Here is a 15,858-nt window from a genome sequence, read left to right on the forward strand (position 1 = left end):
AAAATAAATACATGGGCATGGCAAAGGGGGTGATGCCGGGGGGGCGCAGCAAAATTTGTTTTGCCTAGGGTTTTAAAAATCCATGCACCAGCCCTGTCTGTCGGCACCCGCTGTTTGGTGAGGAGAGAGGCTGGACAGAACTCTGCATATGTAAATAATGCAGAGCTCTGTCCTGTCAGTAGGGATGTGCTGAATATGTTTCCCTGCAAAGCAAAGCAGGCTGCATGACCCCCTGGGCGTCTGCAATTAACCCCCCCCCCCTGGAAAATCAAGAAGGTGTTGAAGAGTCTCGCGGCCGCAGGCTGTCTAATCGGTCCTGGGCCGGATGTCACACAGGCACAGCAAGCAGAGTGAAGCCGCCTCCCCTCCAGTGTTTATGTGTACACAAGGGGAGGGAACCTGCTGTGCCTGTGCCGCGCTGATGGCTGATCTGAGGTACTAAATGGGATGGGGAGGGGCGGTCCATCTGTGCTGAAGGGGGGGGTTGTGTTGAATAAGGGGTCCATCTGTGCTGAAGGGGGGTCTGTGCTGAAGGGGGGGGGTCCATCTGTGCTTAAGGGGGGTCTGTGCTTAAAGGGGTCCATCTGTGCTGAAGGGGGGGGGTCTGTGCTGAATGGAGGTGTCTGTGCGGAATGGGAGGGCCCATCTGTGATGAATGGAGGGGTCTGTGCTGAAGGGGGGTCAATTTATGCTGAATGGAGGGGTCTGTGCTGAAGGTGGGGGTCTGTGCTGAAGCACCCCCCCCCCCCTGGAATGCATGACGCCTGACCTTTTGTCTGAACAGGGCTGATCACATGCACTCTCCCAAGCAAAAAAACTCTCTAGCAATACACACCGAACTGAGCATGTGCAGAGTGCCTCCTATCAGCAGATGGATTGGGGACAGTAAAATAAAGGGAGAAGACAGGATCAAACAGCCTTTTTACACAATGTAGAGGATTAACCCTTTAGGTTCCCCAGTGAGTATAACAAGCATGCTTTATTGTATATACAGACTGATTTTACTTTTGTGGGTTTAGTAGCACTTTAACTGGCTCCTGTCCAAACTGACCCTAGTATGTTAGATTGTAAGCCCCTTGGGGACAGAGACTGATGTAAAGATATATTGCCAGCACAATAAATACAAGACTGACATTCTAATTTACAACAAAGATGAAACCCCACCCATAGCAAGATAAACCCCCCGAATCACACACACTGCTTCCCTAAAACCAACACCTCAAGCTAAATACCTAGAGCAGGTTATGTTCCATGAGCAGCTGGTGGGTGGGAGTAACGGGGAGAGCGCGGATCGCGGAATAACAATTTATAATTACATATTCGTGTCTACAGCGGCTTCGTCGTGACATCCATCAAACCTCTGCATTGTCTGGTCTCTAAGGAAACATGACGAATACTTTTCTCATTCCTGTAAAGAATAGGCTTGTAACATTTCATAGCTGTAGCATGCTTTAATGCTCCTAATGGTTAGGCTTTCGCCTTTTTAGTCTTCATTATAAAAGCCTTCACAGTGCCAAGCAACCTTTAGAAATAAACCCAGCCGGGCTAAATGTCTATATTTAGGTAACATTGTCCGTCTGTTCTCCCTGCTGCTTGGTCAGTAAATGGAATTTCTACGGAACATGCGCTTTCTCGTATTTGGACAGCAGAGGGCGAGCTTGTACAGGCGAACAGGGCGAGCGGAGCTAGCTAGCGAGTGCCGCAGGAAGAGTGTGCTGCAATAGGCGCCCCGCTCGCCTTTACAAGCTGTCACAAGCCGTCGTTGTAGGATCGCTGTCTGCATCAGCACCACGGAGAGCGCTCGGCTCTACTCCTCTCCTAACAGCCTGGACACAGACAGACAGCTTCTCATCATCGTGAGTATTGGCTTTTATCAGCTTTATCAGACACCTTCCATAGCAGACACTCCCTGCCTGCTCAATGATACAATGCCTGCGCATGTAATAGGAGGGCATCTCCTATAGGCATCCACTATAGGCATCTCCTATAGGCATCCATTATAGGCATCTCCTATAGGCATCCATTATAGGCATCTCCTATAGGCATCCACTATAGACATCCTCTATAGGCATCTCCTATTGGCATCCTCCATAGGAAACCTCTATAGACATCTCCTATTGGCATCCTCCATAGGAAACCTCTATAGACATCTCCTATAGGCATCCTCTGTATGCATCTCCTATAGGCATCCTCTGTATGCATCTCCTATAGGCATCCTCTGTATGCATCTCCTATAGGCATCCTCTGTAGGCATCTCCTATAGGCATCCTCTGTAGGCATCTCCTATAGGCATCCTCTGTAGGCATCTCCTATAGGCATCCTCTGTATGCATCTCCTATAGGCATCCTCTGTAGGCATCTCCTATAGGCATCCTCTGTAGGCATCTCCTATAGGCATCCTCTGTAGGCATCTCCTATAGGCATCCTCTGTATGCATCTCCTATAGGCACCCTCTGTAGGCATCTCTTATAGGCATCCTCTGTAGGCATCTCCTATAGGCATCCTCTATAGGCATTGCATAACACTGTCTATGTTTTACTGTCACACATTAGTATTATAGAACAGGGATTTTTACATGCACATGTCTATTGTGATGACCCCCGATCCCCTCCATTTATAAAGGATGCATATGACTGAGCCTGAACATTTTGCTGCTCCCTAGGTGTGGGAAGAGAGGAATCAGGATGGTGAAGCTGGGGAGCAATCTGAGTGACAAGAACACTAAGGAGGCTTCTGCTGAAGATGGCTTTCAGACGGTGCCTTTGATCACACCCTTGGATGTAAATCACCTGCAGTTTTCTGCTCCAGAGAAGGTAATATTATTAGGAATGGATCCCTTACTGACCTACAGGGCTCTGCTTTATTTGTGTGTGTGTGTCAAATACATCAGCCTGCCTACTTCACCTTCCTCTTTAAATTAAAGACCCCTTTATGTCAGTGCTGGAGGGGGAACATGAGTAACATATGATGCTAACCTATTGCTATTTGATGGAATATTCCAGTGAAAGGCTATTGCTTCTAGTGTCAGACTCAGGTGAGGGCATATATAAGCAGCTAATATGCATACCAGTAAGTAAAGCTAGCATGGTTAATACTGTTGGCTTTCCACTCTTGAGATTTTTGGTAATATTGTTGGCTTTCCACTTTTAAAATTTTAGGTAATACTGTTGGCTTTCCACTAAGGTAATACGGTACTGTTGGCTTTCCACTGTTGAGATTTTAGGTAATACTGTTGGCTTTCCACTCTTTTGATTTAAGGTAATACTGTTGGCTTTCCACTCTCGAGTTTCAGGGTAATACTGTTGGCTTTCCACTCTCGAGTTTCAGGGTAATACTGTTGGCTTTCCACTCCTGAGAGTTTAGATAATACTGTTGGTTTTCCACTCTTGAGTTTTTAGGTAATACTGTTGTCTTTCCACTTAGGTAATACTGTTGTCTTTCCACTTAGGTAATACTGTTGGCTTTCCACTTAGGTAATACTGTTGGCTTTCCACTTAGGTAATACTGTTGGCTTTCCACTTAGGTAATACTGTTGTCTTTCCACTTAGGTAATACTGTTGGCTTTCCACTTAGGTAATACTGTTGGCTTTCCACTTAGGTAATACTGTTGGCTTTCCACTTAGGTAATACTGTTGTCTTTCCACTTAGGTAATACTGTTGGCTTTCCACTTAGGTAATACTGTTGTCTTTCCACTTAGGTAATACTGCTGTCTTTCCACTTAGGTAATACTGTTGGCTTTCCACTTAGGTAATACTGTTGGCTTTCCACTTAGGTAATACTGTTGGCTTTCCACTTAGGTAATACTGTTGGCTTTCCACTTAGGTAATACTGTTGGCTTTCCACTTAGGTAATACTGTTGGCTTTCCACTTAGGTAATACTGTTGTCTTTCCACTTAGGTAATACTGCTGTCTTTCCACTTAGGTAATACTGTTGGCTTTCCACTTAGGTAATACTGTTGGCTTTCCACTTAGGTAATACTGTTGGCTTTTCACTGTTGAGAGTTTAGGCAGTATTTTTGATTTTCCACTCTTGAGAGTTTAGGTAATTCTGTTGGTTTTCCACTCTTGAGATTTTAGGTAATATTGTTGGCTTTCCACTCTTGAATTTTTATTTAATACTGTTGGCTTTCCACTCTTGACATTTAAGTTAATATTGTTGGCTTTCCACTCTTGAATTTTTATTTAAAACTGTTGGCTTTCCAAAATATACTCACTCGGTTACTATTGTGTTTTGGGAAATTTCCCTTCCAGAAGAGAATTCAAGTAATCAAGGCCATGGAAATGTTGTGCTGTTTCAATTGTCCGCGTTTCCAAAATGAGGTTTTCACTGTAAAAAAATGCAAAGAGACTCACTTTGTAAAACCTTTTGATGATTACCCTTCAAATTACAAGCAGTGCAGCTTGAAGTATAGCTAAATTCAAGATACATTTAAAGCATCCTCCCCCTCTCCACTGCCACATTTTTCACTTTTTGGAGGGATCGGGTATGAGAGGTACCCACTCCCTTTACCAGTCAGATCGACCATGGTGATCTGAGCAGAAATTTCGTCCATCCCGCCATCCCTGGGCAGCCTTCTGGGTCACATCACAGGTCACAGAAGACTGCGGAACCATTCACAAGGCACAGAGCAGCGAACATGCGCAGTAGAAAACTGTCTGTGAAGCCGGAAGGCTTTATTGACGGTTTCCCTTACTTAAGATGTCAGCGCCTGGACCCAAAGCCGATTGAAGAATCAGCTCGGGTAAATACATCAGACAGGGGAGTGTCCTTATATTAAAAGTCAGCAGCTACAATTTTTCTAGCTGCTGACTTAATTTTTTTGGGCGGAGACTGGAGCTCCTCTTTAAAGCGGATGTCCGCTGAAAAAAAAATATTAAAAGCCAGCAGCTACAAATACTGCAGCTCCTGACTTTTAATATTAGGACACTTACCTGTCCTGCAGTCCAGCACTGTCCGCAGCAGAGGACGAGCGATCGCTCGTCACTCTGCTGCCCCCCCGCCATCCTCGGTGAGGGAACCAGGAAGTGAAGCTCTCCGGCTTCACTGCCCGGTTCCCTACGGCGTATGCGCGAGTCGCGCTATGCCTGCCGATTGGCTCCCGCTGTTTACTGGGAGCAGAGTGTTCCCAGAACACAACGGGGGGAGGGGGGACGGGGACGGGAGGTGACGTCATGCTCGCAGTCTGCCCGAGACTGTGTGGCCGGAAGTGGGTGCAAATACCTGTCTTTAGACAGGTATCTGCACCCCCCTCCCCCTGAAAGGTGTCAAATGTGACACCGGAGGGGGGAGGGTTCCGATCAGCAGGAATTCCACTTTAGGGTGGAGCTCCGCTTTAAGCTTAGCAGTCCTTAGATGTGATGGCTGCTATTATTTTCTTTTTTTAGACTACGTACATTTTGATCAAGTATAGAAAATACCTGTTGATCTGACTAGAATGCCAGTATCCTTGTCACTTTCTCTGCAGTGTCTGCACAAATCGGCCAGACAATTTGCATTTTTAAAAAGCATAGGTCCGCAGTGGCTCATGCATTTTTGTAAACGTCTTTAAAACCTGCACAAGGACTTTGATGCTCTGTGATTTATCAGCTAAAGCATAGGCATGACGGGCCAAGCACTCCTTTTTTAGATGGGCTACTTTTGTAGTGGCTTAAAGTGTTTGTAAAGGGAAAAGGGAAAATGAGAAAATACTGCACTGACTGAATTTAAAATTAGTTCATACCTGTATATTATTACTGGCTGTAGATGCTCTGACTTACCTGGTTGATCCTGCCTGTGTCTTTCCTACTATTTTACCATTTTGCGTCATCCCGCTAAAGATACAGGCGCGCTTTTCAAGAACACATACGTCCCCCCCCACCCATCCCTGCTCTTGGATGGGGAAATGAGGAGGTTACGTCTGCTTCCAGGTCTGAGAGAGTTCCATTGCCATGGAAACAGATTCTGGGCAGTGACACCACTTGATCAATCACGTGACCTGCAGGTATGAGGCTGCACAGTTCAGTAAGAAAACAAAGATCACAGCACGTTCAAGTTTGATTGGACTTGCTGAAATTTGGTGTTAGTACTAGCAATGGTTTACAACCACATTTAGGCTATGTGGACTGTGTTTGGTGTGTTTTTATATTTTCTTGCATTTGTACATACCTGGTGTGGGGCACTTAAATCTCAGTCAGATGTTTTGGTCCCCTGTGTGTAGTAGTAAGCAAATGCAGACTGACCATTTGGCCACTCAGGCATTGCCTGAGGGCCTGGGCCAGTAGGGGTGCCCACCCTATGAGAGGCTCCTGGTACCTCTTATAGGCGTGCGCATTACCATTATCTGCGATAATCTAGGCAGACATAGAGGAAACTGACCGGGAGCCCAGGATAAGGCAAAAGACTGGAGAGGAGGAGACGGGGATGTGAGTAATCCCCCATCCTTGTAATAGAAAAACTGTGCATGACACAATCTGGGCACACATGCTGGGGATAGTTCCCAGAAACCCATTTATGTTCCCTCTTCCCATTCCCTCACATGAAGCCTCCAGCTGTGTTGTCTGTGCAACCGGTGAGGATGACAGAGACGGCTGTGTGCCCAGACAGGATCTGAAGGAAGCAGCTGAGGGCTAAGCAGTCAGGGGAAAAAGTCTCACCTCCCGCTCTCTCTCTCTCACCCCCTCTATCTCTCACCCCCTCCCTCTCACACCCCTCTCTCTCTCCTCCCCCTCTGTCACCCCTCTCACCCTTCTCTCTCACTCCCCTCTCTCTCACACCTCCTCTCTCTCACCTCCTCTCACCGCTTTTCTCTCTCTTCCCCCTCCCACTTTCTCTCTTTCATCCCCTCTCTCTCTCTCTCACCCCCTCTCTCTCTCTCTTTTACCACCTCTCTCCCTCACCCATCTCTCTCTCACCCCCTCTCTTTCCCATTCACCCCATTCACCCCCTCTATCGCTCTCTCACCCCTTTCTCTCTCTCGCGCGCGCTCGCTTTTTTACCACCTCTCTCTCCTTCACCCCTTTCTCTCTCACCCCCTCTTTCCTATTCACCTTCCTCTCACCCCCTCTATCTCTCTCTCACCCCCTTTCTCTCTCCTACTTCATTATTTCCCCCATCTCTCTCCTTGGGAATTTGCTCATTCTTTAAAGAGAAGTAAAGTTTTTTTTTGGTTTTGTTTTTTTCCATGAACTAATACTCCAATGCTGCATCTGTCCCACGCTGGCTCTAAGACTGAGAACTAAGAGATTAAGAACCTCTGATCGCTCAGTTTTCCACCTCTGCTCTGAACAGAGAGCTGGTGACTGTCAGTCACCGCTGTCAGCTCTGACCCTCCCCCGTACTCGCTGTGCTGGGCTGTGAAGGGGGCAGGAGTGGCTGGCTCTGGCTTTCAGCAGCTCACTAAGGGATCTTTCCCCAGCCTGGAGTGGCTCTTTGATGTCAGCTGACAGCAAGCTTCAGCCCATTGTCTGCTAAAAAATGGGTCACAGGAGTGCAGAACTAATTGCACTACTGTGATCCACTGGAGAAGTATGTCCAAAAGAGCTTTGAATGTACTTCGCCTTTAACATAAGGACCCAACAGCTCCCACAGTTTGCTGATGGTCCCTTCTGGGCAGCTGAGCTACAATATGTGGAGGATGGCTTCCACAAACACATATCATGTGGCCAGTGCAATATGTAGGTTTGTGTGGGTGTGGCTTGCGTGTGGGCAGGGACACAGGGCAGGGGCCCAATGATCTCCTATTGCCCAGGGTTCCCATGAGTTGTCAGCCTACCCCTGGTAGTAAGGGTCTAATTTTTGTTTGGTCTAGACCAGGGGTCTCAAACTGGCAGCCCTCCAGCTGTTGCAAAACTACAAGTCCTATCACGCCTCTGCTTGTGGGAGTCATGCTTGTAACTGTCTGCCTTGTAATGCCTCATGGAACTTGTAGTTTTGCAACAGCTGGAGGGCCGCCAGTTTGAGACCCCTGGTCTAGACTCTAGAAGGATATAACAGAGAGGAATACTTGCCTTAACCCTTGCTCTCCTGGCAGCCAGCTTCAAAATATGGGCGAGCCTTAAATATCCTTATGTACCATGCAGAAACAGAGTTTAAACAGCTTTAAGGCCTCATTTACACGTTATGTGCACAAAAACTGATATAAAAAAAACACTCAGACTTAACTCATGTAGAATATTTTGGGCTTGTTCACAGCATGTGCAGAGACGTTAATGTTTTTTTTAACATAGGTCTCTTCAGAGACCCAAAGAAAACAATCATCTTACAGTATATATATATATATATATATATATATATATATATATATATATATATATATATATATATATATATATATATAAAAGCTCTTAGGACAACAATAAACAGCCACATCCCAAATTATAGTCACAAAAGAACACTTAAGGAGGAAACCCCCATGCATGGTAATGTAGGACTTTCACGGCTTTGTAGTTGTCTGTGAGATAACACAATTACATTAACTTAACTGTTTTTATGAATAAACAACTTTATTACAAATATATAAAACAACTCTTAGGTCAAGATGACTGCACAAAATATCCTTCAAAACAATATGATGTTGAGCAGCTTATCACACGTTGATGTTGACGTTGACGTATATATATGCTTCCTTAGGGAACTTCTGTAAGTATCTAGAAGATCATCATCTTATCAGAATATTGATTGAAAAAAGGGGAGGAAGTGAAGGGAAATGGGAAAACACACAACTGGGGGGGAAAAGAAGAAAAAGAAAAAGAATGGGAGGGAAAAGGGGAAAGAAAGGGGAAAAAAGGGGGGGAGATTCAGTTTGCTGTTCCTGGCCGGACTGAAAAGAAGTGAGCACTGAGTGTGTGCACTTCCTGTCAGTCCGGCCAGGAACAGAAAACTGAATCTCCTGTACCGCGTGGTTACGGTACCTGGCCGGACTGCAGGAGGAACTAGGAAGAGGAGCTCGACCACGCTACAGGCTGCAGCCCTGCTAGGGCCCCAGGCCAGCTCGGGGCCCCAAGCAGTTGCTTGTTTTGCCTGTCTTGTTCCGACGGGCCTGCCCTAAGCCCACCCAGTTATTTGACAATAACAAGGTAATATTTTCTATTGTCTTCCTGATTCTCCTCCAGGACACTCAGGAAGCAGATCCTGAGACCCGATTGGCCAGGAATTCTTGGGAGGATAAGCCCTGGCTTTTCCCAGATCCTCCTGGAGCGAGGAACAGCAGCCCTCTGTGCCATTTTGCTCCTCACGGTAAGGCCTCTAAACCCCTGCCTTCTCCCAGATGCCACTGTATGGCAGCAAGCATCAGCTACAATGCTCTGTCTCCCACAATCACAATAAGCATGTCACAAGCTCTCTCAAAAGCAACTGTAAGCTTCTGCTTCTCACTTTTATCACCATTTACAATAGACTTCCATGAAAATAGAAGGTTCACCTGAATGAAAGCCCCTGACTCTCCAAAATAAAATCACATGAGAAGGAGATCTAAAAATAAAGCTGTTACTAAAACAATCCCTCCGTGCCCGCACGCAGAAGCAAATGTATATGTAAACAGTGTTTACACACATGTGAGGTATTGCCGTGAATGTTAGAACAAGAGAAATAATTCTAGTGCTAGATGCCCTCAGCAACTCTAAACAGGTAACCTCCAAAGGCGTTTAAACCGTTGTGTATGGACATTTTTAAGTACCGTAGTTTGTCGCCATTTCGACATTTCACTAGAATGCGCAAATCGAAAGCATGACATGTTAGGTATCTATTTATTTGACATAAAATCATCTTCCACATTTGGGGTATATATTGTTTCCTTTTTTTTTTATTCATTAAAAAAAAAATTCCCCCCAAAAAATTGCATTTGAAAAACTGCTGTGCAAATACTGTGTGACATAAACAATTTCAGCGATCGCTAAGTAGTTCTAGCAAAAAATACTGATTTAAAGTGGTTAAACTACCGTACCTTGAACCCTTGGTAGCAGCAATCTGAACCTCATCTCTAATTGCGAATAATGTAACCACTTTAGATCTCAGTTGTTCTACTATGTTCAGGACTAACACTTTGGTGTGTTTTAGGTGGTTGTGAAGACAAGGACAGAGTATCAGTCTGAACAAAAGAACAAGAAAATAAGAGTGCCGAAAATTGCTGAGTTCACTGTCAGCTTCACAGATGGGGTGACTGAAAGATTAAAGGTACTGTATCTTTATTTTCATTTCTTACATTATAGAGATCCTCTTGTTGGTGTGATTTAATATACTGTTCCTTTTACAGATGAATTGGCTTCCGCATATTGGGGTTGATTTACTAAAACTGGAGAGCGCAAAATCTGGTGCAGCTGTACATGGTAGCCATTCAGGTTCTAAAATCAGCTTATTTAAATAAAGTATAACTAAAGGCAAACGTATTTATTTAGTTTTAGAGTGGAGAGGGATTAGAACATCTGTCAGTTTTATGGCTGTCTGTGCCCCCGTTAGGGAGATTTGTCCTGTTCACTCTATTTGTCCTGTTCACCATTATCAAATGAAAGTATAAGAAAATCGCAAAATTTTGGGTTGTCCCCAGAAAAGTAAAAGAGGGGAAATGTTTCAATGGGGCACTAGTTCTGGTGGCCTGGGGCCCACCAAGGAATTACTTTAGTTTTCAAGGATTTCCTCTAATTTCATGTTTGCCTATGGGCCAAGTGAAGGGAAATCTACGTAATGGGACACAGATGGTGAAAATAAATCTTACCCTCCCTTGCTCTATCCAAAATGAAACTACTAAGTGATTGTAAAGCCTTTTTTTCCCTATAAAAATAATAAATATGTTATACTTCCCTGCTCTGTTGCAGTGGATTTGCACAGGGCAGCCCGAATCCTCCCTTTCTCAGGTCCCTCTTCTGTCATTTTGGCCCCTCCCTCCTGTTCAGTGCCCTCACATCAAGCAGCAAGACACGGAGCCCTGACCCATCCCCACCCCTCTATCCCCTGATTGGCTAACTGACTTTGATTGACAGCAGTGGGAGCCAATGGCACTGCTGTTGTGTCTCAGCTAATCAGGAAGGAGAATCTGGACAGCTGAGCCACTCATAGACATCACTGAACAGAGAGGGACCTCAGATAAGTGTTAGGGGGGCTGCTGCACACAGAAGGTTTTTTATCCTAATGCATAGAATGCATTAAGATAAAAAAAACCTTCTGTCTTTACATTCCCTATTAAGCTTTGCCAATAAAACCTAAAAGCGGATTGATTTCTATGCAGAGTTGCACCATATTTTACACTCTAGTTTTAGTAAATAACCCCTATTGCCTTATAAAATCATCTTCTGTTTAAATGTTGTACTGTTTTTAATACTGGTGCAGTTTAATAATTTCAGGATTTATAATATAAAAACCATGCCAAATAAGAATACCTTGAGACTCTAACAAAACAGTTCATACCTCCCAATAACCTTTCCAAATCCGGTCCTGATCCACCTGCTGGCAGGGCAGGCAGACAGCGGTTTTGGTGAATGGATAAGGGTATTATCTACTCATTCACATGGGGGGGGGGCTGGGATCTATTAAAGGGGGCTTTCAGATTCAGATAAGCCCCCTGCCTGCAGACCCCCACAGCCATAGTCCAGGGCTGTCGGGAAGAGGCCCTTGTTCCCATCAACATGGGGACAAGGTGCTTTGGCAGACCTTTCCTGGTCTGCCAGGCTGCATGCATGCTCACAAGGGTCTGGTATGGATTTTGAGGGGATCCCACACTGTTTTTTTTTTTTACATTCTGGTATGGGGTTGCTTTTAAAATCCATACCAGAACCAAGGGGCCTGGTAGGAATTGGGGGGGGACCCCATGCCATTGTTTTTAAAATTTGTGTATAGCTTGCAGCTGGGGAAAATCAATTTAAATATCTTTCCCTTTAAATATTTCAGTTTTGCACAGCAGGTTCTATACACAGCACAGATGCACGACTTTACAGACAGACTAAGGGGACCCCCAGGCACTATACTTAAAGGAATTTTTTTTTTTATTGTTTCATTTTAAGCATCATTAAAATCACTGCTGCTGTAAAAACGATAAAAAAAATAACAACAATTATTGCATTGATACATGTCCCCCAGGGCAGTACCTGGGCCCCCATATCCTTTTTATGGCCAAAAACTGGCAGTGGCATATAAGGCTTCAAAATGGGGATTTTTCATGTTTGGGTCCCTTAGACTTTATTAAAGTTTGCGTTCCAAACTTTTTACATGGTTGGGAGTTCTGGTGCAAACTAATTTGGGGGGTGTTCGGCCCATTACTATTCTTTGGGATCACTAAATCTTTTGAATTTAAATTGTATGGTAAGTTAAAGAACTGATATAGTGGCTGATACATTTTGATCAGGTAATTGCGTACCCAAACATACAGTACAATTTAGTCAAATCACACTCTTCAACTCTGGTCATACTTGTGTTTCATACTCCTGTACATCTTTTTACATGTGGTTTTATATGTGTACTTTTGCCTCTGTAGCCAAGTGATTGGAATTACAAAAGGTTAGAACAGGGGTTAGTTTGAACGTATTTCACGTGCCGTTTATTTTCAGTAATTCCCGTTGAACCACAATGAGCCGCAGTTCATCCGCAATTGGCAAAGCAGGACTTCTGTGTGCATTCAGCCATTGCTGATGTAAGTACACATGCAAAACTGCTTGCCACAAATAATTTCCTTTTTCTTATATCAGTTAATGCTTGGCTGAGCAGCTTGGGCACAGATGGATGCCCACACAACATGGTCTACAATGTGAAGGATCGTGATTTTATTTTTCTGTTATAAGGGAATGATAATTGTTCACTGAACGGTCATGTTCACCTTGATATAAAAAAAGTTGCACAACAAACACGACAATTGTGTGCTGTTGGTTTCAGTGTCTTCAATGTTTTCATCAATTTATCAAGTTGTGGTTATAAGAGAAATACTGTGAGTCACTGAAGCGTTTAATAGGGCTATATATAATTATTACTCTCTTCTTTGTAAGCATATAATACCCTTTGTTCTCATTGTCAAAACACCATTTTCATAATCCTGAAAAGAAGTGTTCCCGATGATTTCCTTTTATCTACAATTTTGCGGTTTTAGGGACTAATGCAAATACTTCACAATTTTTTTTCTCTGGGTGTTAAGTACAAATGCACTTCACTTCTGAAACATGGTATTATATATTTTATGTTAATATAGCTTAAAGAATAATTCTAGGTATGACTATATTTTAAAGCATTACATTGGTCAAGCTTGGACCAGTGTAAATACAGTAGGTGTTTGTGATATTGTGTTTTTAGCACGACAGCATCGCGCTGATTCTCGGCCACATGGTGCCGAGATCTCGCCGACATCTCACACTCACTGGAATAGTGACAGCACATCCCAGCAAGCGCGTCATAGAAGCTACGGGAGATCCGACTTGGATTCCCGCCAATTCTACACGTGTGCGGCGTTTGTTATGAATCCTGAGGGGGAAGTCCCCGCCGGATTTTAAATAAAAATCCGGCATGGGTTCCCCCTCAGGAGCATACCGGGCCCTTAGGTCTGTTATGGGTTGTAAGGAGAGCCCCCCCTACGCCGAAAAAAACGGCGTAGGGGGTCCCCCTACAATCCATACCAGACCCGTATCCAAAGCACGCTACCCGGCCAGCCAGGAAGAAGGGAGTGGGGACGAGCGCCCCCCCCTCCTGAGCCGTACCAGGCTGCATGCCCTCAACATGGGGGGGTTGGGTGCTCTGGGGCAGGGGGGCACACTGCGGCCCCCCCCACCTCAGAGCACCCTGTCCCCATGTTGATGAGGACAGGGCCCCTTCCCGACAACCCTGGCCGTTGGTTGTCGGGGTATGCGGGCGGGAGGCTTATCGGAATCTGGGAGCCCCCTTTAATTAGGGGGCCCCCAGATACCGGCCCCCCACCCTAAGTGAATGAGTATGGGGTACATCGTACCCCTACCCATTCACCTGCAAGAAAAGTGGTAAAAACACAAATAAACCACACAGGGTATTAAAATATTTTATTAGTCTGCTCCGGAGGCCTCCCCTGTCTTCTTTAGCTCTTTTACCAGGGTAGGCTTCTTCTTCCGATTTCCGTGGGTCTTCACCGCTCTTCTGTGACGTCTTCTCCGCTCCGGGGGTCTTCTCAGCTCTTCTGTGACGTCTTCTCCGCTTCGGGGGTCTTCTCAGCTCTGGGGGGGTCTTCTTCTATATTCGCCGCTCTCCGCTCTTGACTCGGCGCACCCCGGTTCTTCCTCCCGCTGTCCGGTTCCTTCTCCTTTAGGGCTGGCCGCCGCTATACTGGCGGCGGTCAGTCCGCTCTTCTGTAACGTCATCTTCTTCTCTTCTCGTCTTCCGTCTTCTCCAGATGTTGACACGCCGGCCGGCTCTTCTCGCTGCAATGACGTGTGCCCGGCTTGCGTCGGATTTATATAGGCCTCACAGTCCCATCATGCTCTGTACCTACCCATGTGATACCTACCACGTGGTAGGTATCACATGGGTAGGTACAGAGCATGATGGGACTGTGAGGCCTATATAGGTCCGATGCAAGGCGCGCATCCGTCATTTCAGCGAGAAGAGCCGGCGTGTCAACATCTGGAGAAGTGAAGAAGATGACGTCACAGCCCGGAAGAAGAAGAATACTTCACAGCACGGAAGAAGAAGATAGACGTTCAGCGCTGAAGGAGAAGGCACCGGACAGCTGGAGGAAGAACCGGGGTGCGCCGAGTCAACAGCGGAGAGCGGCGAACATAGAAGAAGACCCCCCGGATAGCGGAGAAGACCCGTCGGGATAGCGGTAGAAAAAGCCCCCCCGCCGAAGACGCCGGAGGAAACCCGCTGGGGGGTGGGGGCTTTTTTAAAAGCGACCCCCCCGGCGGTGGAAGAGAACCAGACGGCGGCCCCCACCCACTCGAAGACGTCAAAGAAGAAGCCCCCCCTGGTAAACAGAGCTAATAAAGAAGACAGGGGGGGCCTCCGGAGCAGAAAAATAAATTATTTTAAAAACCCTTGTGTTGTGTGTTTATTAACTTTGACATTTTTCCTCCAGGTGAATGGGTAGGGGTATGATGTACCCCATATCCATTCACTTAGGGTGGGGGGCCGGTATCTGGGGGCCCCCTAATTAAAGGGGGCTCCCAGATTCCGATAAGCCTCCCGCCCGCATACCCCGACAACCAACGGCCAGGGTTGTCGGGAAGGGGCCCTGTCCTCATCAACATGGGGACAGGGTGCTCTGAGGTGGGGGGGGCCGCAGTGCGCCCCCCTGCCCCAGAGCACCCAACCCCCCCATGTTGAGGGCATGCAGCCTGGTACGGCTCAGGAGTGGGGGGGCGCTCGCTCGTCCCCACTCCCTTCCTGGCCGGCCGGGTAGCGTGCTTTGGATACGGGTCTGGTATGGATTGTAGGGGGACCCCCTACGCCGTTTTTTTCGGCGTAGGGGGGGCTCTCCTTACAACCCATAACAGACCTAAGGGCCCGGTATGCTCCTGAGGGGGGAACCCATGCCGGATTTTTATTTAAAATCCGGCGGGGACTTCCCCTTCAGGATTCATAACAAACGCCGCACACGTGTAGAATTGGCGGGAATCCAAGTCGGATCTCCCGTCGCTTCTATGACGGCTCTGTCTCCATCGCGGCAAGCCAGCTCGGCGCTGGCTCCCGCGATGGGGCTCGTAGGTGGTCAATCTCGCCGAGAAAGGGAGCGAGATTGACACAATATTGAGTTCACCTACGTACAGTATGGTAAGTGTACAGTATCTCACAAAATTGAGTACACCCCTCACATTTTTATAAATATTTTATTTTATCTTTTCATGTGATAACACTGAAGAAATTACACTTTGCTACAATGTAAAGTAGTGAGTGTACAGCTTGTATAACAGTGTAAATTTGCTGTCCCCTCAAAATAACTC

General features: G+C 46.1%; 1 protein-coding gene across 1 annotated transcript in view; it reads left to right on the forward strand.

Annotated features, from left to right (window-relative positions):
* The first annotated feature begins 1,427 nt into the window (after nt 1-1,427).
* The window catches only part of NSG2 (neuronal vesicle trafficking associated 2), a 102,552-nt gene continuing 88,121 nt past the window's right edge, over nt 1,428-15,858 (forward strand). The window contains exons 1-3 of the mRNA XM_040344555.1: nt 1,428-1,856; nt 2,662-2,812; nt 10,034-10,150. Of these exons, the coding sequence (XP_040200489.1) occupies nt 2,684-2,812; nt 10,034-10,150 (246 nt within the window). The 5' untranslated portion in view covers nt 1,428-1,856; nt 2,662-2,683. The remainder of the gene's footprint in view (nt 1,857-2,661; nt 2,813-10,033; nt 10,151-15,858) is intronic.

This window comes from Rana temporaria, chromosome 3 (genome assembly GCF_905171775.1).
Source record: "Rana temporaria chromosome 3, aRanTem1.1, whole genome shotgun sequence".
Lineage (NCBI taxonomy): Eukaryota > Metazoa > Chordata > Amphibia > Anura > Ranidae > Rana > Rana temporaria.